Source organism: Scleropages formosus, chromosome 1 (assembly GCF_900964775.1).
Source record: "Scleropages formosus chromosome 1, fSclFor1.1, whole genome shotgun sequence".
Classification (NCBI taxonomy): domain Eukaryota; kingdom Metazoa; phylum Chordata; class Actinopteri; order Osteoglossiformes; family Osteoglossidae; genus Scleropages; species Scleropages formosus.
The window spans coordinates 34,766,542-34,790,583 of NC_041806.1; the positions used below are offsets into that span (position 1 = coordinate 34,766,542).

The window sequence follows — 24,042 nt, forward strand, 5'->3', positions numbered from 1 at the left end:
CCGGTGAACGTCACGCGGCGGTTCCCTTTTTTTCTCGATGGGATCCTGTAGGATCCTGTGACACGCGCGGCCACACGAGAGGACAGCGCGCCGCCGCACCACAGCAGTGGGCAGGTTTGTTGTGGGCGGTCACCTGACCCGGTGGGCGGAGCCAAGTGCGCTTTCCGAGATGCGATAAACTCGCGCCGATTGCAGTGCAGGTAAGACGAGGTTTCTCTGCTGTTTTGGGGCAAAATTATAAGCGGCTGTGTCTGTATTGCGTGACCCTGTACTTGTAGTGCTGGTTGAAAAATTAGAAAAATTGATTTTATTTCTTAATCCGACGAGCCGTTCTAGACACACGTCAAGCGATTCGATGTAGTGTAAGTGTAAGAGCCTTCCTCGCCACTCCCTGCAGTGCTTCGTGCTGCTGATGCGGTGGTGATGCCCCTGGCAGCTGGACACGCGTCTTTATAAATTATTTGTCTTTGACAAAGTCGCAGTGTTTTTGTTTACATTACGGCCCGCACGCGCAAACGCTGACATGCTCTTCGATTATTTGTCACGTTAGTCGGGTTGCCAAGATTATGTGGGCCAGAAGTCCCGTGAGACGGCGGCCAGTTTATTGACAGTTAAGACTTAAGGAACATTTAGACACACACATACTTATTCGCTGCTGACATAATGACATAGGTGAGAATTTGCGGTCTCGACGGCGAGGAAGACGTGCGTGGGGCGCGCGCACGCGTGCGGTCTTGTTGTCGCGGCCAAGGACAGTGAGTGAGTGTGGTGCGACGGGGATCCGACAGCTGAGCTGTGTGTGTGCGGACTCGGGGAAAGTTGACATGTTTCCCAGCGCGGAGGAAACGGCCGCAGTGCTGTGGATCATGCCGTCCACGAGGACGCGCTCCCATCATCACCGTGCCATGCATGCCATGGCCCGTGGCACCGAGCTGGCCGGAACACGCACGTGCAGTGTGTGCTGATCTGCCGTGGAATTCCGACCTGGCGACCGGCTCACGCGTTCTCTTTCCCCGTCGAAAATGTCACCAAAAAGCCCTTTGTAACCCGGTAAGGCTGTAGCCTTACGGTCGGACGGGTGTTGGTTCGAATCCCAGCTTTTCTATAATACCCTCGATCATCGCACTTACTTACCCTGTGAATTGACACACTAATACGTCGCTGCATAAATAGGTAAATCGTTCTCGACTTGATTATCTAACAGTGTAAGTCACTTGAGTTTGGGCAAAAAACGGCAGATAAATCAGGGTGAATAATAATGACTCACGTGCTAAACCTTGTTATTTTAATTGTGGTATCTAACCAGTTGGATTATTTCAGAAACAGGAGTAAAATCTTTTTGCAATGATTAAACTATAATGTATTTTATATATATATATATACATAATATATTATATATTATACATACACACTGTATTTTATATATATATATTTACATATTAGTTCAAATTCATTCTCTTAAAACTGCATTCCGCTGGGTACCACTCCTTTTGAGATTCGAAATATCTGATGGATTCGCATGTTTCGTCTGTCGTTTTCGGTGAACTTGTGTCCATGTTATCTTGGCCCCAAATAGTGCAGTAAATGGACTCGATCAGCAGTTTTGGCTCGTGTGGCTCCCAAGAATGTCTTGTGTCATTTAATCCCTTGGCTAAGGAGCTTACAGTGCTCTACAGTTTGTTTTCGGGTGGGACTAGTGGCTAGATTGATATGCCTTTTTGACTACAAATATCATACAAAGTGAATGATTTTCCCACCTTTGGAATTTTGCCACTGCGACTGTATTTCAACACCTAAAGAGAAAACACAACAAAGTTCATAGACAAAAATAATTCCACATTGTGTCAGTTTTCTCACTCACTATCTGTAACCGCCTCTTTAACTCAGCATCATGGGGGTCTGGAGGCCATCCTGGAATCATAGGGCACTTGGCTAGTCTGGGTATTACCCGGGATGGGACACCACTCCATTTCAGGATAGGCCCACTCAGGAAGTCAGTCAGTCACTCACACACTGATCCAGTTTCCAGCCAACACCCGAGCAGCCCACACACTGTGCACTACCTGCTGTACCGCCACGCAGCCTTATGTCTGTTTTCCTCAAATAATTTTGGACCTTTCTGCACCATGGTAATGCCATGTTAAGGTCAAAGTTTGTTCCCATACACAATGCACAGTTAGGAGTAGCACATTTCAGCTTCTGTGGGGCAGGTGTGATTATGTTAACGGTATATGTTTTTGTTATGATAAGCGGATGGATGGATGTGTTTTACATTCGGAAAATGAAACGTTTGTATTATTATCAAACTCATATGCATCCTGATTTCACTGCTTATGCTCTATAGTTTGTACTGTTACAGCTGTTGTAATTTTGCAGTTCTGTTTGGACTTTTTAGCTGTTGATTTTCAGATGTGCAGGTTGTAACGAGTAACAGGTCCAAGCAGAGACATCTTTCTCATAGCACATTATTTGCGTTCATAGATTTTTTTGTAATCCTGTCTTTTCTGCATTCCTCTCTGTGGACCTTTCTTTCTAATAACTTTAATATCACTCACTAATAGAAGTATCATAGGATAATACAGAACAATGACTTTTTACCCAGAAAACAATACCAAAATTAATTCAGAGTGTATAGGGTTAGCAAAGGGTTTCTATAACTGTATTGTTGTGTGGTATTAAGGCACCTACTTTTAAAAAACAATTCCGTTTTTTCTTGTGCGTAATGCCTGAGCTGATCTGAATAACTAGCAGGTCGGAATTGTGAAACCACAAGATACATGTGTTCTTTCTTTTGCCAACCAAATGCCACTCCTTGTACTACCCAAATAGTCTTTGGACAAACAAAGGTCACGTTCTTGTTTTGTACAATTTTTTTCCGTACCCAATCTGTTATTTTGATTATTATTTTTTTGAAAAAGGTATTTTTTTTAAGGGCTCCAAACAGAGAGCATTACATTTTCGGGTAGGTGTAGCAATTAGAAGAGGAGAGCATGAACTTCTTGAAAACCCGGGATTTGAGAGCAGTTGTTTCTTTTGATTTTTCCATCATATGAATAAACGATAAATAGGAATATGTAAATGATGTACAGCTGCACATTTCTGAGAGTAGTATTCCTTATAAAAGTAAAAGAAAATGGAAAAAATGTTGTAATTTTGTTAGACCTATTTGTCAGAATGGTTAAAGAAGAAAACCAGCCATAATCACATTAGCTCCATTTTACAAAAGAACATGTTTAGCTTGTCAGTATCATCGGCCCCTTTCTCAATGGCCATCTCCATTTATAAAAAAAAAAAATCTGTGTCCTTTTAACATTTCTATCCATTCCAGGCACTGCAGTCCTCTATGGACCTCTCCAGTGAAGGATATTAACAGACGGTAGGTAAGTGATTCCCCTCGTCCACTGTTTCCGCTGCCTCCTCGTACTCAGTTTCATTAAAGAAATACACCAGGCAGGTAGCAGAGTGGACTCTTTTCAAGGCCTTCATTTGGGGTTATTTTGCATTGGCATATAGGGAATCATGGCATTGCTGCCTCAGCATTATGATGTGCTGATGGTTAAATCTTTGGCTGTTAAATGTAAATTGAACTAGAGGACTTTATCAAAAATGTACTGCTGTACTTAAAAATGCAAAAACAGGTTTTTTTTTCCCCTCAGTAAACAGATTGGCATTACTGTTCCAGTAAAAAATAGACTCATTTTTTTAAGCTAAAACATTACAGACAGTTATTTTGTATTATTTGTTAGATTTTTTTTTTCTTTTCCTCTGGCCGGTTTTCCAACACACCATACACAAACCATATGGACCATGGCACAGAGTATTGATGGTGCGGCCAATGGACTTGGACTCGTTTGGTAGCTCGTGAAAGAAAAGCCAAGTCATTGTTCATTTTCCTACACAGTTTAATGTGATATTTTGTCTACAGTTGCGCTGCTGTTAATTTTTCTGTAAATTTCTGTAATTCACAACAACCTGTTGTTGGCGCACTTCATCAAACAAGTCTAAGTACCCTCCGTGCAAAAAAGTCAAGACAGTCCATTCATTAATTTCACTGATGTTTTCTGTATTCTTAAGTTATTTTGCCAAAATTAACATTTATTCAAAGTATTTTTCATACGCAATAGCATAATAATTCTTTAGTTAATTACAGTTTCCTGGAGGGAAAAATGCAGGCCAGGTGGTAACTCCCACCGGTGACGTAACATGGCACATCTTGCCTCAGTGCAATATGGACAGAAGCAGCACAGTGTACAAGTGCAAATAGTCATTTGTAGAAGTGTTTGTTTATCACAGGTGGGAAAATACAATCTCAGTGTGTGGATTTCAAGTGTAAACATGAACATTTATTATACTGTCCTATGCACACAGTAAACAGCTTAGAATAATCGTAACTGATCAGATTCAATCCTTCCATCAATACATGTGTAGATAGGATTTAATTTTCCTTACAGACCTTAAAAATGGCAAAACCTCAAAAAATGTAAAGTGCGATGACACAATGAAAAGAGCCCATAATATGTGCAGCGTTGATGGAAAGGACAGCTGTAATTTCAAACGGACCCAGCTTTTACATGGCATTAATTGTAAAGTAATACATACCTACTAAAATATCATTATGTATAGGAAAAATATATCCCTGACTCATTTTCAAAAACTTGCCTAACCACAATCATTTAGTGTTTATTGGGTTAACGGGTCCATTTTTAACTGCACTTTTATATAATTCACATAGAATGAGTTAATAGCAAATAGCAAGAGCTGCTTATTTCTACAGTTTTCTAATTATGTCCATTATGTAACTAGTTCTGGAACAAAATAATGATTAGAAAATATAGCTGGTTTTAAAACAATAAGTGCCAACTCACTAATGCTGATATAGTATTCGAGCTCCATTAAAACACATAGCTGTTGGATTATTTCAGATTTATTTAATTCCTGCATAGTTATAATAGGCAATTAAGAAAGGAAATTTAGTGTCTTGTCAGTCTTGTTTTCTAGTTCTTCTTGGCAGTGCTCACTGAAAACTAACTAAGCAAGTAAGTTTTCTTTATGAAGCTACTGGGAAAACTCTATAAATAAACTGCACAGCATTATGCAAACAGTGGTTGGTTGAAGTTTATTTGTGATCCTGGCTTCTCCTCCGTGGATGTTTGAAAACTGGAGCGGATGTGCACCCGGGGAGGGATTAAAGACTTTTCTGGGGGAAGCGTGAGAGAGGAGGCACAGAACTAGGAGAGAAGCTGTTAAAAGGCTAGTGGGCAAATCCAGGGTCCAGGCTAGCATCCCTCCTGAGTGTGGGTTGGGTTCAGATCCTGGTGAGCTCCTTTCTGTGATTGAAATAACTGATGTTCAGTTTTTGACCTCTAATTTTGCCTGTAGATATTGATTGTGAGATATCACTGAAGAAGTAGTATATAAAAAGGAACAAATCTGAAGTATTGCAGAAGTAGAGCATGGTGAGTATGTAGTAAGTTTTGTTAAGAATGAAACGCAAAGCGGATTATACTCATAATTAAGAGAGATTTGCTCAGCTTACTTTACTTTCTGCATGTTATAAATATAACTGTTAATACATAAATACTGTATAACTATTAATTGTATGGGGGGCGTGGTGGCGCGGTGGGTTGGACCGGGTTCTGCTCTCCAGTGGGTCTGGGGTTTGAGTCCCGCTTGGGGTGCCTTGCAATGGACTGGCGTCCCATCCTGGGTGTGTCCCCTCCCCCTGCAGCCTTACGCCCTGTGTTACCGGGTTAGGCTCTGGCTCCCTGCGACCCCAAATGGGACAAGTGGTTCAGAAAATGTGTGTGTGTGTATGTGTATTAATTGTATGCCATCTAGAACCATTAATCTTTTTCATCATACTAGTTAATTTATCCTGAATACCAAGTCAAGCAAGAGGAGATACCAGTAAATAGAGGATTAATGTACTTTCCTGGAACTCCCTCTGAGAATCATCAGACAATCAGAGATTTTCACCTCAAAAGATCTTTCAGGCTAAAGCAATAGATTGCCATACACTGGAAATATTTTGAAGAGCCTGAGGGTACTGTGAATGGCATTTGTTTTTCACTTGTTTCCCTCTAAATCAGTCAGTTTTCACTGGTATCGAATCTGCTACAATGTGAGAGCTCAGAGTCACAGCTGCCTTGCACCCGGAGCGCACGTGAATCCTTGGTTGAGAGTCTCTTACTAAAAATTTTGACAGTTAGGAACATCATCGTGGAAATCTGGGACGCCTTATTTGAAGCTGGTGTGTCTGTGGCTTCTTCCGCGAGGAGTGAAACAACAGACAGCCGAACGATGACACATCAAACTGCCGTCTCCCCACTGAGCTCCACAGTTAGGGGCCAGTTCTTGCCATCCCAGTAATGAGGCCATCAGGCTTGATATTAGGTCAGGCACCAAACAGTATAGCTATTGTCTGGGGTGAGTGGTGTATCCTCACTGCAAACAAATAATTTTTTAGTTCAGAATTGTATTCCTCCATATCTTCATATTTATCAGGTTTTCCCCTCTACCATGTCATATATCTGAGAGTTTATTACTGAAATAAATATGTTATGATGACTATGAAACTGCCAGTGATGTAAACTTTGAGACCAGTGTGAGGTTTAATCGAGATTTTTGTCAAACGTAAGATCACAGTAGCATTTTTTGCATGGAATGTTATAAAAAATATGAAACTCAGTTTATCTGCATTAGAATGCAATATGAAAAGTATGGTGTTCCCGTGTCGAACGTGTTACCGTGAGAATTATAAATACAGCAGTGGACAAGTTGTTTTTTGGTGATAGCATTTTATTTTGCAATGCAGGACCCAGGCAGTGATACATTACGCTTATATTACATACGATATTCATAGTGTTTTCTATTCAAGATGATACTTTTAGAATAGCAGAGGAATGTAAAAAGTAGTGGCTACTTAACTGTCAGTGAAGGTTACAGCTGAGCAGAGAATCTGTAAAAGCCGAAGAGGGTGTTAAGTGGAAAATAGTATGTTTCTTCACAAATACATGGCTAATACCAGGTGTGCTCTGATGCCTTCATTCATGCGTGTTTAAAAGGTGACAACTTGTCTCATCCCTCCCTGTTCACTCCTAAGTTTCACTACTTTTCCACGCCTGCCTGGTGTGCATTTCTGTTCTAGCCTTTGATTAATATATTGCTTTATGATCGGTGTTTTAGGATTATGGTGTTCGTACTGCAGAAAATTATAAATGTGCTGCACCACAGAAATAAGCTCTTTTCAGTCAGTGACTCTTATTCAGTGCTATTGAATGCTTATTGTTTCTTGTTTATGCTTTGGCAAACTTTTAAATTGCATTAAAACACAAACCACAGATAATTGTTTTATCCTTAAAATTGCAAGTGTATGTTATTGTACTTAATAAAAAATTCCTTCATGACCATGATGGAAACTTAGAATAGACAATTGAACAAAAACCTGTTACATTTTGATCTCATAGCAGCTGAAAAAAGAGCCATTTGTGGATGACTGGATTTTATTGTTTATAGCTATTAAGAGTGGGCTTTTTTTTTAGGGTCATGGACATCTGAACTCACTCATGAAGCAGGATGAGGCCTCTCCTGATTGAAAACATAGTGACTAGTGAAAAGATGCATGGACACTGAAGAAATCTAACTCTGAGATGTCAACCGGCTAAGACTGCATGACTCTTAAGGATCTCTGTTTCCGCTCTGCTTGATTTCACACTGCCTGCCTTCCACGTCATGGACTGCGAACCGTAAAGTTCTCTTACAAGCAGCCTCAGGCTACACGCACACATTGGCTGGACCCCAGCGTGCTCAGCTCACCCCCTCTCCCACTGCTCCCGCATTCCTCGTCCATCACCGAGGTGCCCATGCCGATCTGGCCTGACCAAGCTTTACCAGACCATGAAGAGGCCCAAGCAGCACCAGCATCTCAGCTTCCTCCGCTTCTTCAGCCGCAAGTCCCAGGCAGATGCCCGGCCGGAGGGGCCCGGGGCCGCAAAGTGTCGCGAGGAGGTCGCCATCACGCTGACACCCAACGAGAACACAGAACAGGTAGTGTTGGTGGTCTTCAGACACTAGTGCTGGGAAGGTGTTCTGATACATGTTCAGCAGCAGCAGCTGATGACCACCAGGCAACACAGCAGTTCTGACTGTTCCAGCCTACTATGGTGATAGTCTGTATGCAGTCAAGGCAATTTCCTTCATTTTATTTCCATTATAACTGACTTATATTCAAAAAAGACTAATTGTGTGATCAAACATTGTAGCTAAAATTGTTGTAACGATTACATGGAAGGCTTTTTACAAGAAAATAACATATGGGATATACAGTACATCCATGGAGTTTGTGTTTATTTGATTTTTAGTGACTTCATTCTTATTGCCAAGTGACCAAGTGGGTGAGATCTTCCTCCAACACCCAAGATGTGGTCAGAGGAAAAGGCTCAAAGTACACAGTGAAGCAGGATCCTCCTGTACGGACTTTAACTCTCATGTCCATCAATCATTGCAGATCGCTGGAAAACCATTGTGCGGTTTATGTCCTTTCTTTGTATAGTACATGGTAATTTAGGCACACAAATAATAGTGTGTGAATTCAAATGACTGACACTGTAGGTAAATAATGATGGCTGACTGTGCAGCCAACTGGTTAGGTGCCCTAGAGGAGATGCATTTATGTTTACTTATTTATTTGTTATGTTTATTTATGACAATTAGCAGAATATTAGCACCAAATCAGTAGGAGCCAAAATGACTTTTCATCTCTGATAAATTAGACATGTAAAAAGGTGAAACTGGTGCAGATGGTGATGTGACTAGTTGTGAACTCTCTCTCAGGACCAGGGCATTGCTGGAGGAGGAGGAGAAGCAGGAGGAGGCAGAAGTGAAGGCGTGGCGGGAGGGGAGGACGGAGAGGGCCTCGAACGCAGTGATGGCAGCTCCACAAGGGTCCTCTCCTCCTCAGCCTCCAGCCAGGAGCAGCTTCTGGACCACCTGGAGTGCCCCCTGTGCCTTCTGAGCCAGCCTCGCTGCCGCTTCCCCCGCCTTTCCTCCTGCCCGCACCGCTCCTGCCTGGACTGTTTGCGCCAGTACCTGCGCATTGAGATCTCTGAGAGCCGTGTGGGCATCGCGTGCCCGCAGTGCCACGAGGTGCTGGCGCCGCCCGACGTCCACGCCATCCTGGAGGACCGTGCGCTGCTCGAGCGCTTTGAGGAGTTCCAGCTCCGTCGTTTCCTGGCTGCCGACCCAGACACCCGCTGGTGTCCTGCCCCTGACTGCAGGTCAGTCCTTTCCTAGAAGAACACAGATTTGTGTTTTGTTGAGAAAAAACCACATTGGTCTATAACATTTTTAGCGCATAATGATTCTGGTCATATTCCGTTTTACTGTCATGCAAATTTGATTACTAAGTGAACACCGAGCCAGGGATTTTTTTTGTTCACCAGTCAAGTCAACATTGTCAGTGTGCATAAGGCAAAAGGGAGGGAAGTGGAGGGAGTGTGTTGTTGCTTGTTACCAAGTGACCCTAATCGGTGGAATTTTTACTGTTTCACATAGTGAACCTATAGAAGGCGGCTGTGAAGTGCTGGCTGGTGCTGATGCTCACGAAACATCAGTACTGTGCCCTAAGGAACCGTTTGTACTGACATACATGTCTTGCTCATCTCTCTAAGGTTTAATATGTAAGGATGGAGGATGACTATTATACAGCTGGTTTCGTGCGGGCTTGGATTACAATGTGGTAAACATAATGAGGCATTGTGCTTTCTCAGGACGCATGGTATTGGGTTTCTCTACTGGTGTCATATGACGATGTCTGTGCGTTTCGCTTGCTGGATGAAAGGGGAGAGCGTTTATTGCTGTCAACACTGTGGGATCTGCTGAGGCTCTCGTCCTGATGAAGAAGAAGCCCATTCCGCCTCCCAGCCTTGTCCTTATCTTTTACTTAAAACGTGTGCCTAAAATCAATATAAATTCATTGTGCTAAAACAAGAGCTCAGTCGGAGTGTCAGCAATCCCATGCTGCCTTGCAGCTAAATGTCACGTGGTCCATTTGTATGACCCATCTTTGCTGAGAGACTGTTCAATGCTGATAAATAATTCAATGAAACATTTCAGTGCTAATTATTAAGTTTTAATTTGCAATTAAAAAAAAATTTAATCTCTCACAATTATTCCTTTCAATAATATATATATATGTCATTAGTATTATAATAAAGAAGTCTTCAGTTATGTTTTTATTACTGGTTTCCATGTTTAATTTTTTCTTTCGTTTTTTTCCTCATTTTTAAGTTTACTTAGCATGTCCGTTCTGTCGTTATTGGATTTTTGTACTTTCTTATATGTACTATTCATTCATCATATCATCCTTTTATGTTTTATCATTGACATTGAGCTCTACTTACATACATAAACACTCAACAACCACTTTGTGCACATTGAGGATTCCCTAGTATGCATTTTAGTAACTTAATGTAAACTGGAACACTGTAGCCATTAGGAGAAAGCCTAAAAAAAGGAAAGCTGCATGTAAAATGTTCTTGATAAGTGTTTGGCTGGTTATAGACATAGTTGAAGTTGTTGAGTTTTTGTCGTTGAATAGTTTTGAATTTTGCAGAACAGTTGAGTTTGACCTTCTCCCTCAAGTCATGTCATCTAGTTGTAAATCACACAAGTGATTTCTTTGCCTGAACATAAAAATGACAAGTCAACACTGTTTGGGAAAAAAGTCTCACCATTGGGGGAACACAAATATTTTGGCATTTTTACTTACTGGAACATAGCCAAAATATATGTTTATCAACATTTTTCTTACCATTTCCTCAATATTTTTGAGAGTTATTGAAATATGTGACATTTTGAAGTTCATCATATTTAATTAATATTTGGTTAGTAATATTTATCTTACAGTGGGGGTGCAGTGGCACAGTGGGTTGGACTGCAGTCCTGCTCTCCAGTGGGTTTGGGGTTCAAGTCCCACTTGGGGTGCCTTGTGACAGACTGGCATCCCATCCTGGGTGTGTCCCCTCCCCCTCCAGCCTTACACCCTGTGTTACCAGGTAGGCTCCAGTTCCACATGACCCCGTATGGGACAAGTGGTTCTGAAAGTGTGTGTGTGTATTTGTATATGTATATTTATCTGACATATTTCACTAAGTTCCAAGTATGAGAGCTGATGAGGTCTGATGGTATCTAGAGTTCTGGACTCATCTGTAGGAATTCAGTCCAAATCCAGCTCCTCTCTCAGAGCAGTGATACTGTGTGTAACACTGACAGAACTGAAGCCCACATTTGACTGAAGCAGTCAAACATATCACTTTGTCCTTTACTTAAACTCTCTCTCACTCACACACACACACACACACTTTCAGAACCACTTGTCCCATACGGGGTCGCGGGGAATGGGGCCTACCCGGTAACACAGGGCGTAAGGGGAGGGGACACACCCAGGATGGGACGCCAGTCCATCGCAAGGCACCCCCAGCAGGACTTGAACCCCAGACCCACCGGAGAGCAGGACTGTGGTCCAACCCACTGCACCACCACACCCCCGCCTTTACTTAAACTTGGAATTTAAATTCTGCCATTTTACCTTACACTGTGTTTCCTCTTGAACTCAGTGACTAGTGGGCACAGAATGGCTTCTGCCAGTTGGTCCAACTGTATTAGTGAGCTTCCCACAAAAGTGGCTGACTTTGCATGCCGCCCTTACCCTCTAGCTACGCTGTGATTGCCTATGGCTGTGCCGAGTGTCCCAGGCTCCGGTGCGGGCGCGAGGGTTGCGACACCGAGTTCTGCTACCACTGTCGGCAACTGTGGCACCCAGACCAGACGTGTGACCAGGCCCGACGCCTGCGCGCCCGCCACACCTCGGGACACAACGATGCCTCCGCGCTGTTCGTCTTCAACGAGGAGACTGCCAGCGGTTCGTCTCTCGCTTCCTCTCCTTCCATTCCTCCGAATGGTGCAGCGAGCAACGCTACATGTCCGGGAAGCATGTCTGAAACAAACGTGCTCCCTTTTTATTTCAGCTGCAGTTGCTCATTTATCTTTAAACGGTATGTCAGACGACCTCTACAGTGCACTTCAATTTTAGGAAAGCTTCCGTTTATGATGAGAAATAAACAGTCTTGGTTTATGACAGTACAACCCTAAGCAGAAATTTGCCTCCGGTTCAACCATTACCAGTGTACTTTTGTATAAAAATGCTACAGTCTCTGCCATGCCTACAAGTACACCTCTGTGTCCCCTGACTGTCGTCTGTGTTCCGCTGACACGCCGTCTCCTTCCAGTCGACCTGTGCCCTGTGCCTCATGGGCACTCCTTTATGGCTGGCTGTCATTGCAGAGGTGGAGGAGATCAAGGCGTGTCCCCGCTGCGGAGCCTACATCATGAAGACCAACGACGGCAGCTGCAACCGCATAAACTGCAGTGTCTGCGCCTGCCAGTTCTGCTGGCTCTGCATGCAGGAGATCACAGATGTGCACTACCTCAGGTACGCGGCTGTCTACCACATCCCCTGCTCCTCCCCCAGTGTGTAAAGGTACGCTTTCTCAGCAGGGCATTCAGTATGGCATTCTGGTAGCGTGGTAGTGCAGCAGGTAGTGTTGGTGTCTCACAGCACTAGGGCTGTGGGTTTAAATCTTTCTCAGTCTGTATGAAGTATACATATTCTCCCTCGTGCTTGCATAGGTTTCCTCTGGGCGCTCTGGTTTCCTCTCACACTCCAAAGATGTGTTTCAGGTAAACTGGAGTTGCTCATAGTGTAACTGTGTCTCAGAAATCATGTTACATTTCATAAAATGGGTGAATAACTGTAGGGGGTTAAGTGTAGTGCATCTAGCTTTGTGTGTCGTCTTGGGCAGGAGTCAGTTTAATACTAGTTTTTAAATACTATTATTGTAAATCATTTTGAAGAGAAGCAGCAGCTAGACGAATCAAATAAATAGTGCAGTTATTAAGGGAAGATCAGAAAACCAGACAATCACATGTGCTGCAGTGTGTGCTGCAGGATGGAAGCATTTGTTCAGTGTAATTGATGTTATTGTTCAATCATTTGTCATGTAGCAACAGTTTATTACATTGTGCTGCTCCTTTTAGGTAAAATTACCTTTGGCTGCTGGTCATTTTCTCTGCTGTACTTGTACAACATAGGTACACTCTGTTAAGTACAGTGTATAAAAAAGAGTAAAACAAACGTGCAGCAGATAAGATAGTGGCTAGAGCTGCTGCCTTGCACTTAAAAGATCCAGGTTTGGATCCAACCTCCTGCTCTACTACCCTTGAGCAAAGTACTTACCCTGAACTGCTCCAGTAAAAATGATCTTGCTGTACACAGTCAGTAAATAAGTAAATCATTGTTAGTAGCTTAACACTGAAAGTCACTTTGGAGAAAAGGATCAGGTATAAATGTAAACGAATGTAAGCGTGTAAGATACAGAGGGACCCAACTTAACGGAGCTGAGGTTCCGATTTGCCTGAGAATGTAACTTAGTTTAAATGCATGAGAAGTTAAAATGTACATTAACATTTATATGCCTAGGTGACAGTCACAACCGAATTAAATCTACGTTTCGTTAATGGCCCTCTCCGCACTTCAGTCCCAAACCACTTTTCCCTTTTTGAACGACTCTGTCTCGTCTTGTGGGGCTCCTCACTGGGATCACACTGGCAGATGTGAAGCGCGTCCTGCTCGCTGGTGGTTTCTCTGTGAATGGGCCAATGGAGAAAAGCAGTGAGAAGGAGCGCGCTCTCCTCACTGAAATCTGACTTCACTTTGCTGTTGCTTGGTCTCTTCACCGCCAGACTTTTACAGCGTGTTTTCTCTTAGCTCTCTATTGATTTTGGAAGCTGCGCACTGTGTTGAGCAGGCTCCAGTAAAGTCATTCACACTGAGTACTCCTACATTAAAGTTGGCCTGGCCCTGTGCAAGGTCGCTTTCCAGCTTAGTGACAGCAGCTCAGAGAGGGGCCACCTTGCAGAGCCCTTGGGAGCTGAGCATAAGCGGTGGCAGCGCTGGCCGAGAGCCCCGCGAGCAGGACGCTGCTGCGGATGCTGTCCAACGGACTCAGTGGTGAAGCAGATTGTCTTCTATGCCTCTTTGCATTTATTCTTCTTAGGTCTTGTAGCCGTGTCCCCATTTGACCCCCCTCCCCACAGACACATCCCACTCCGGAGTATCACCCTGCCATCTCTGTGGGAGTCAGCAGGATGCCCAGCACCCTGCGTTTGACACCAAATTGTTTCATGAAAACCGCACTGTGGCACTTTGAAATAATTACTCCCATCAACACTGGACTCCTGGGAGAAATGTCACTTCGGTAGCTGCGAATATAAGCGTCACTACTTTGTGCTTTCTGTTTAGTTGCGGGTGTCATCCTGTTGGCATGAACACTTCAGGGCAGAGCTAGAAAGGTACAGCAAAGGACATACAGACAATTTCTGACGTACGTAAGGGTTCTATTCCGGCAATCCCTGTGTTAGTCAAAATTTATGTAAGTCAGAGTTGACCCCACCCCCCCACCTCACGGGATAATATTGTATATGTTTTTACACTGTCAGTGCGTGTGTTTAAATTGGTTTGTCTTGTTTTGTAATCTTTCCTGTATTTTCCTATGAAACACACACAGGACATTACATTTAATAATTACAGTATTAATATATACAGTAGTGTACTCTGTTATAGAGCTATAAAATATTTAAGAAATTTAATTACAGTAATATAAACATATTATAAATAGGTACTACTGTACCACTGTGTCTGTCTAAGTGCAATATACACAAATAGACAGTACTGTGCAAATAGTTTTAGGCACTTGGGGAAAAAGCTGTAAAGTGAGAATATTTCCAAAAATAATGCTCTTAATTAATAAAGTTCCTACAAAGCTTAGTAACTATCCATCATCAACAACCGCTTGTCCTGAGCGGGTCACGGCGGGCTTGGCAGAGTCCCGCTCTCTGGCGGGTCTGGGGTTCGAGTCCTGCTTGGGGTGCCTTGCAATGGACTGGCGTCCCGTCCTGGGTGTGTCCCCTCCCCCTCCAGCCTTGCACCCTGTGTTGCCTGGTTAGGCTCCAGTTCGCTGCGACCCCGCTTGGGATAAGCAGTTTCAGACTGTGTGTGTGTGTGTGTGTGTGTGTGTGTGTGTGTGTGTGTGTGTGTGTGCGTGCGTGCTTTCGTTCTTTAATGACACACAGAACCCATACTGTAATACTGTAACTTTTTGCAAAAGGAATGTTTGGAAATCTTAAAATATGCTCTTTCCCATTGACCCTAATGCAGAAGACATTAAATAACTGTCTAAAACAAATATTTTTGTGAAACATCTAAATGCCTAAGACTATAGCACAGTACTGTAAATTTACAAAATTAACTTATTTCCATGATTTTTTGTATGTCATCCATGCCATTGCACGGCAGCAACAGTGTTAACATTAACAGTAACACAAATTTTGAGAATTTTAGAATTTTAGCCATCGACCCTTCTGGATTTTTGTTTAAATCCAAGTTTACGCACATCACATATTACGTAATCCAGAAATGGTTTGTACACTTTTCGGGGAAAAAATAAGAAGGCATATTGGGCTCAGCTTTAATTTTTCTGTGTTTGGTTGTCCACAGGACAGGTTAATTTTCCATTTCATCTGCCCCATGAAATCTTGGTCCTTTCCAATTTTGGAACAAATGGGAAAGACAAAAATAAGTAAATATGAAGGTTTAAAATATTTATCCTTTGACAGGCAAAAATTCAACTGGATTTTTTTGTTTGCAAGTTTAGCAGTTACGTTTTCTCTGCAATAGGATGTACAACCTTGTGAAAGAAAACCAGATTCTTTGCCAGCCAAGCTATGCGTTTCTTTTCTTTAAATGTTCTCACACTTTCTGTTGGAGTTAGATTGCAAAAAAATTGCTTATTGTAGATTGTTTCTTCCCTTTGTCTGCCATAATTTGCGTTTTGTTTTCATTATGTAGTACTATGAACAGCATTTAGTTTAAAGTACAAGATTACCCTTAACAGGAACATATATGAACTTTTTTGCTTAATTTGTTTATAGTTTTTCACTTTCTGGTGAGGAATCCAATTTCAATACAAAATGCAGCTCAGGCAGTTAGTGACATCACAGTTTCTTTATTATGATTATGGCTGTCATTTTGCATAAAATTTGTCAGTATTTTACTTTATTTTATACCTGTCCATCGGAGCGGTATCAGAATGATTCTACCTGCAAATAACCTGCCCTGGAGAGTCAGATAACTGTTAATGTCAAGCCCTGGTATATTAAAGGAGAGCTGATATCATATGAATCATAAGGTACAGTGAAATGAGGCAAATTCCAACAAGTGATGCCTTGCATGTTCCATTGCTGTTGAAATTCCCTGACTACAGTGTTTCGAGCCCTAAATGTGTGAGTATTTTTTGTATGGAGTTATGCAGGGCTCAGGATGACAGTCGCTGGCCCCACACCGTTTGCTTGACAAATGCAGCAACAGATCCAGCTATGAATTGAAGTCCTTTGCTAGGTTACATTGCATCGGTTCCCACTCGCCAGAGGCAAAGCCAGAGATGTTTTCCGATCCTAATATAAGCTCTGGCTACATTCTGTTCTTTTTTCTCAGTGACTGGTAATGTAATATGACAGTTATAAGACTGGTTATGTTAGTCATGTAAATATGTCTGCCCAGTTTGTAACTGAGCAGTACTACAAAGTGAGCCTGGAAAGCATAGCAGTGTTGTGTGTCTGCGTGACATCTGACTTGTTACATGTTTCCACGGCCTGTGGGTATATCTCTGTGACCTGTGACCTCTGACCTGTTGTGACTTGGCAGTCCCTCAGGCTGTACCTTCTGGGGGAAGAAGCCCTGGTCCCAGACAAGGAAAGTTGTTTGGCAAGTGGGCATGCTGCTGGGGGCACCGGTTGTTATCTCCCTCATTGCTGGCATTGCAATACCAGTCATCATCATCGGGATTCCCATCTACATGGGACGAAAGGTACTGTCACACTTCACGCTGAACTTACATCAGTTGTTCCATCAATTGCTGCCACTGGTTGCCTTTAAATAGTGCAGGAAGTCCTTTTTTATTCTGTGTTTTTCTGATCAGTTATAATCAGTTTTTAATGTCTTTACCTTTTGCAAGTATTTCTTTTAAATAAAGTGCAGTTCTTTTTTTTATATTGCTGCCAAGAATGCATTAAACTAGAACATATAATATGCCGTATTGACCTAAATGTACTGGGAAATTTTTGAGTTTTTTCTGTAAATTTGTGTGTCTGAAGCAGAATGTGATTTTTATTATTTTAAAATAATCATAAGTAGGCTATCCCAAGATCTTTTTATTTCTTCTCCTGTCCTTTATATTTTCTATTTTTCAACTTCTTTTTTTCCTTTGTTTATGTCAGGTCCACAGTCGATGCAAGAAAAACAATATCTCAGGAAGTAAACACTACTTGACGGTAGCCAGTGGGGTAATGATGTCAGTGTTCGTGTCCCCTGTCATAGCAGCTGTCACACTAGGTAAGTGAAGGACCTTTTTCACTGCATATTTTCTGTATAAGACAGGGGATGTAGGGGATGTGGGATTATTTCAAGTTTTCTGTTTCCATTTCCATTCCATTTATTCATTTAGCGGAAGCTTATCGCAAGCAGCTTACAGGTTATGTGAATAACATAAAAAGGGATAAACAGCTCAGAGACTCAGCAGGCACAGAAAGTTCAGTGCACCGTTGCTTCCCTATAGAACATCCTATGGGATTTCTGAATACAAGAGCATCAGGAGTCAATAATCTCTGAAAACTATTTCACATCTGTACTGCTAATAAAGCACAAGGCTTTCGTACTTTTAAAGGAAACTGCTCCGTATGGTATAGAAACGTAATGTTTATCAGGCGCTCCATGCAAAGGGGAATCCTTCTCTCATTGTTCTGGATGCTGTCACACAACAGAGTGTAAACAGTCCTTGCTAAATACATTCCCTGTGGCAGCAGGGCTCTGCCTGTCCAGACGAGAGTCTGAAGCTAAGCGGTGCATGCTCGACAAGCCACCTTCTTCACAGTGCTCTACGCCTGGAGCAAGACTAGTGTGTAAGCATGTGCCAAATGTGGTGCAAAGCCGGTGGGGCATGTCTGCTGTTCCCCGGGATCCCCACCCCCCGCCAGCCATACCCACTGTGCCGCAACAAAGCCATGAGTCGCTTATCGTTAAGGACGGTGTGACTCCGCTCAGGAAGCTGCTGCGGCCGGGCCCACTTTGATGTGTCTGCGAATCTTGCCTTGCTTTGACAGGTCCCACAAGCACCGCAGTGGGACTCTCTGCCCCTGATGGGCTGTCCGTGGCGAAAGCTTCTGTCTGTTCTCTTTCCTGATCTGGCCCTCCTCCATTTTCTTCTTCATTTGGTGAATGGTGTCGTAGGGCTTTTCCTTTGAATCTTTTTCCAGTTTTGATTTAGTGTTTAATGAACACTCATTCTAAGAATATATGTTCTAACAGTGTGTCTTATGCCGAACAAAAACGTCCTTGTGTAGTCCCCGAGCGAGAACTGCAGTGCAGTAATCTGGCTTGAATACATTATAGCGCAATGTTTTTAAAATCCTTTCTGTATTAAAGCAGACAGTACACTAGATGACTGTAAATCCCAGTACTTGTTTGCAGGGGTCGGTGTTCCCTTAATGATGACCTATGTATATGGCGTGGTCCCCATGTCCCTCTGCCGGAATGGCTGGTGCAAGAACCAGAAGGACCAGCCTGAGCCACGCAACATCCAGCCGGAAGAGCTCTTTAACTGTAAGTCCTCCCCGTTCTGCAGTCCTAATGTAATTATCTCATATCAGATGCCTTACTAAGTATTATTAGTTATTATTAGTATTATCCAGCCATCCATTCATCCTTTATGAATAACAGCTTGTGCAATGCAGAGCTACAGTGATCTGGAGCTTATCTCAGTAGACAGGCTGCAAGGCAGAATACACCTTGGATAGGACATCAAGCTGTCGTAGGGCAATCGCACACATTGAGTCACTTGCACCTACATGCAAATAAAAGTTATTCAGGCAAATGAGAGTCACCAGTTCACATGAAACATGTCTTTCTGGTGAGAAGCTGGAAATCCACTCAAACACAGGGAGAACGTGCAAATTCAGTGTACACAGAGCTGGATTCGAACCCATGTTCAAGCCCAGGAGATGTGAGGCAGTAAAGCTGTCTGTGCCACTGTGTTGCATTATTACCATTATACCATTGCTGTGGAATAGGATATGGATTCAAGTTTCAGGAGGGAAAGACTTCTGCTGCAGTACCAGGGTTACACAAAATAGTTGTGTAAATGGTAAAAAAATTGTACACAAAGTACTTTAGAAACCTGGTAGACTGTTGTGTGATTTCGAGTTAGATTTCCTCTATGCGTGATTATGGACTCTGAAATGACTTCCATCTTACCGTGTAGTCAGTGACCACTGGACTGGACAGTCCAACCAGGTGACCAGTGAGACCAGCTTGCATGCGGTGAGCAGCCATCCCACCACCAGCACTGACCCCCCCAACCGTGAAGGCGGCGGAGAGCAAGTCAGCTCGACATGCGCTGTGGTCGTGGATGCCAGCGAGGTCAATGACACTCAGAGCCCTTCTGTACGGTGAGACTCATGGCTTTGTTGCCATTATTGTATTGCTTAACGTGGCCTTCAAAGACTACTTTTTATAGGTGAATTCTTTATCTGCTTTTAAGTTTAAGTTTGTTTCTAAAGGATGCAATAGCAGTTCCCACCCAAAGGATTTCAGTTTCTTTTTGGGAAAAAACCGCTTAAATTGATAAAGACTAAAAAGAAACTGCTTAAATAATTCAAAACGCGCAAACTATTGAACCATTATTGACTTGTTGCTAAACTGATTGTTCTGTCCTGAGCAATTCAATGGACAATGATACAGAGCAAATGAAAGTAACACACTCCAGATGCATTAAAAAAAAAGCTATATTAAAGTCTCAAAGAAAACTTGTGGTGTGCTTCTCTGCTCACAAGTACAATGTCTGACATGGGTGCTTTGATATTTGTTTGTGACACCTGTGTGGTTTCTGCAGGGAGGGGACCAACATCGAGGTGCGGGTAGAGATTGAGGCCTACCCCCGGGATGGCCGTGCACCCAGTCTCAGTAGCATCCTCTCCAGCCAGAGCCCATCGGCTGAGTCCCTGGCATACTCCCAAGAGCAGCTGTGTGGGAGCGAGTCAGGGGGCCAGGAACACCCGCCTGGACTGGAGCCTGATGCCGACTGATCTACTGAACCACCCACACCCCACCCTCGCTCCCGTCTCTGCTCTCACCGGGGGCTACGATGCTTCCACCACCACACCCCACTCGCTACTTCCAGTTTCTGGGCAGCAAAGGGGCCAGCTTGTGGAACAGCTCTCTCCCATGGAGCAAGGGAGAGAGACGGAAAGGGAGGGAGGGTAGATGCTGTGTGTGCCAGAGAGGAGCAGCAACAGACTGGCTGAGTGTGTCAGAGTCTGTCCGTCTCTGAGTGATTTAAATGGGCACTTGCCAAAAAACAAGACGAGAAGCCTTCAGTTTCTCCATTATGAATGAATATACAAAGAAAAAGTGTGCGATAATACTATTCCTTCTTTATTTAACTGATGCCTTTGTCCAAGGCGATTTACAGTACCTTTGCTGAATAGTTTTATGGACCATAGCCTTGTTATTTTTAACCACTTGGTTAAAATTATTGCTACTTCTTAAGATATTTTGCCTCATTTAATCTTTGGAACTTGTTTTGGGCCATTGTTTGTTTTTACTAATAGTTTTGGATTTAAAAAAATAGGATTAAAAAAGGTGTGATTTGTTTTGCAGAGATGTAGCTTATCTCCTATCTCAGTTGTAATTCTAAAGAGCTTCAGGGTAGAAACTGCATAGAAGCATCAGAGTGTAAAAGTACTGTGACTATTAATAGCTATTAGTGACAATGACATGACCTGCCTGACCCTGAAAAGATTTTTCATTGGTGTTCCAAGCTGAGAACTGAAATTTATGCAAACTTTTTTTACACGAAAAGGCAGAGCCACAACCAATTGTAGCAATGGAGGTGGATTCACCTGTGCTAATGGATGTACGCCCCCCAGCTTCCATCTGGTAAATAACCATATGTGTAATCACTTTCCCTAATCCCTTGCCACTGTATTCATCTGGATTTTTGGGATAGTGAAATTTCAGTGTATATGAAATCCACTTGGAGGGACACATTTTCCTATTTGGCTTGACATGTCTTTTACATTTAGATTGTATCATTTTGATAGGTCATAAAAAATCCCTTAAGTATTCTCCTGATGTCTGATAATTTAGAAATATCAGAATTCTGCACCGATTTCTGGGTCACACTTTAACACAATTTTGTTTTCTCGGTGAATTTGAAGGCCGTATTTTCAGATATGTTGAATAATTTTGAGGGAAGTGTTGAAGTGCACTGTGAATTATTCTTCTGATTCCCATATGTCTTCAGAGAGATATCAGTGTTTCTTTTGGGCCAGTTGTATTAGTTTGTCACAAGTCAGGACATCTCCTAATAGACTGAGCTGCATGAAAAATGTCCATCTGCTGTCTAATCCAGAATTTACAATACATCTGTGCTGATACCGCTGTGGACCCACAGTGTTGCTGCTGGTGGGTTTAGTTCTACCTACACTGCATTTTATCACTGAGCACCAATGTAAAACCAAAGCATGCCATGCCAGAATTGTATGTGCTGAGGACTACAGAACCCAATCATAGAAAGCCTGTTATAATCTGGAGTGTAAACCGGTCAATCTAGGAACCTGAAATAGTATATTAATTTGGATGAAATAAATGAAGTTTCACCGTGAAGGATTAAAACAAGTGTCAAATCTGAATCTTTGCTTCTTAAATCTTCATTTTAGTGCAATATATTGTGTCACACATAGCACATTTCACTTCAAGCAAAGTAGTTTCTAAGGGGACAAATAGGTACACTGGTATAATTTTTAATAATTGGTTTCTTTTGTTACATTGTAATTTTTGGGGGGAGCCACAAGAACTTTAAAGTTCTAAATATGCTACAGAACAGCTAAAGCTGCTTGGGAACTGGAGTAGTGCAATCTCTCCATGCATGTTTAATTAAGAACCCTTACAAAGTCATTGAGAAAAATAAATGTATGCTGTATTTGTTGATATACATACTTTGTTGATCAGTGACATTATGACCTTGAGGCACACTAGAAATTAACAATCTGAAAAAATAATAAATAGATTACCTGTTTATCAGCTAAGGGGTGCGGTGGTGCAGCGGGTTTGACCAGGGCCTGCTCTCCGGTGGGTCTGGGGTTTGCATCCCGCTTGGAGTGCCCTGCGACAGACTGGCGTCCCGGTCTGGGTGCGTCCCCTCTCTCTCCAGCCTTGTACTCTGTGTTGCCAGGTTAGGCTCCGGTTTGCCGCAACCCTACTTGGGACAAGCGGTTTTAGACTCTGCGTGTGTGTGTGTTTATGTGTTTATCGCTTTCTGCTTGTCTCAGCAATGATAGATCATTTTTTTCAGGCTCCTTTTTTTTTCCCAAAATTTTGCTGGCAATTCTGTTATTTTCATTCTATTTTTCTAGTTTAAAACATTCCAAACTGAACAAGTGCTGTATTGCATTATTACAATATTACTTATTTTGTATACTTAGAATAGATTTAATGTCATTCTTTTGATTACCTTAAAATATGGGGTAGATAACATTAGATACATTTCAGTGCTTCTTTAGCCTCCCCATCCAAAAACGTCATATTGCCCTTCTGGGTAGATAGCGGATCACTGAGCATTGGGAATGTAAAAGATGAGGACCTTTATCAATTCTAACAGTTCATCAAGCAGTCCATGTTATATTCTCTTTACTCTGTTTGTCATTTGGATTATTGAGTGCAGGCCATGCTTTTAAATGGCAGGTTAATTTTAAATCCATGTTAAAATTAAAAATATATGTTAAAAATGCATATAAGTAATTAAGACATGTCTACATGAACACAATTTAGTAGGAAAGAAGGTATCAGGATGAACTAATAACTAAGAGTCTCATCCAAATTTTTTCAGTATTTATTACTTTCTCTTTATTCTATAAATAACACTTTTAGTTTGTTTTATAGCTTAATTTTAATCTTTCACAGTCATTCTCGTTTCTAGGCCTGTTTTAACAATAAAATGTAACTCTTCTCCTGGTTCTGTAGTTCTTAATGGGTGTGCAGCAGGTTCCTATAGTGGTCAATAATAAAAAAAGAAAAACTTTTGATCAGAAGGCTGAAATACCAGGGAAAGTTAGTATATTTACAAGACTACTGCACACTATAAAACATGGATTGATAAAAATTAATATTATAATATACTAATGAAACATGCATGCAACACCCATGCATACATATTACTTTAATTTTTAAATGAACAAAATTCTGCTGTTTTTGTCATGTTACCGGTCTGAATACTTCAGTGCCCTTTCAATAAACAAAACAGAAAACACGGACAAACACTGGCAAACAGGTTGAGATATGCGGTCAAACGTATTTCATGACATCACTAGACATCATAAGACGGATCCGACGCTGATTGGTGCAACCGGTTTCCGCGGCTGCGCTGCACCAATCGCTCCGCGGACGGGACACGCCCACTCCGGCAGGGGGTGGTTAACACCGAGCGCCGCGACTCGTATTTCTATAGAAGCGCTGGAGCGGCAGCGAGTGGGTGTGTTTTGGGCGCCGTTGGCTGCGCAGTTCGGCAACAGTCACACAGGCGAGCCTTCCTCGCGCCCTGCCGTCTGCCGGATACCTCAGCATGGATGCGCTCAAATCGGCCGGCAGAGCAATTATCAAGAGTCCGGGAGTTCCGCGACACACATGGGGCACCTCGAAGCACGAAAGTGAGTCTTTTTCCTTCGTCCGTTTCATATTAGACAATAATAGCGTTACACCTGTCGAGGGGGGGGGTTCTAGCGCAAGGTGTCAAGACTGAAGCAGCGACACTGACTGGGTTTCCATTCATTCTTTCCTTGTGATGTGAGACAAAATGTGCAAAACCGAGTCCCTTC

The 24,042-nt window shown here is 42.5% G+C and overlaps 2 protein-coding genes across 7 annotated transcripts in view; both read left to right on the forward strand.

Moving 5' to 3' along the window:
• The first annotated feature begins 151 nt into the window (after nucleotides 1–151).
• LOC108929123 (E3 ubiquitin-protein ligase RNF19B) lies at nucleotides 152–21,800 on the forward strand. 2 transcript variants are annotated; one of them, XM_029258652.1, is made up of 11 exons: nucleotides 152–200; nucleotides 3,329–3,380; nucleotides 7,542–8,046; nucleotides 8,833–9,275; nucleotides 11,715–11,920; nucleotides 12,343–12,490; nucleotides 16,820–16,982; nucleotides 17,392–17,506; nucleotides 18,641–18,772; nucleotides 19,431–19,617; nucleotides 20,061–21,800. In XM_029258652.1, the coding sequence occupies exons 3-11, from the start codon at nucleotides 7,897–7,899 to the stop codon at nucleotides 20,251–20,253; spliced, it is 1,737 nt and encodes a 578-aa protein (XP_029114485.1). In that variant the 5' UTR covers nucleotides 152–200; nucleotides 3,329–3,380; nucleotides 7,542–7,896; the 3' UTR covers nucleotides 20,254–21,800. The 2 variants fall into 2 exon arrangements, with proteins under 2 accessions (XP_029114485.1, XP_029114488.1); XM_029258655.1 differs by having other exon boundaries at nucleotides 3,329–3,376.
• Nucleotides 21,801–23,647: 1,847 nt separating this feature from the next.
• LOC108929296 (low density lipoprotein receptor adapter protein 1-B) overlaps nucleotides 23,648–24,042 on the forward strand; it is a 45,729-nt gene continuing 45,334 nt past the window's right edge. For all 5 annotated transcript variants that reach the window (XM_018743695.2, XM_018743694.2, XM_018743696.2 and 2 more), the window contains exon 1: nucleotides 23,648–23,874. In XM_018743695.2, the coding sequence (XP_018599211.1) occupies nucleotides 23,790–23,874 (85 nt within the window). In that variant the 5' untranslated portion in view covers nucleotides 23,648–23,789. The remainder of the gene's footprint in view (nucleotides 23,875–24,042) is intronic.

Coding starts and splice junctions, on each gene's coding strand:
- LOC108929123 (XM_029258652.1), top strand. CDS start 7,897: ATGAAGAGGCCCAAGCAGCACCAGCATCTCAGCTTCCTCCGCTTCTTC. Junction 8,047..8,832: donor CCAACGAGAACACAGAACAG/GTAGTGTTGGTG, acceptor ACTCTCTCTCAG/GACCAGGGCATTGCTGGAGG. Junction 16,983..17,391: donor CCATCTACATGGGACGAAAG/GTACTGTCACAC, acceptor TGTTTATGTCAG/GTCCACAGTCGATGCAAGAA.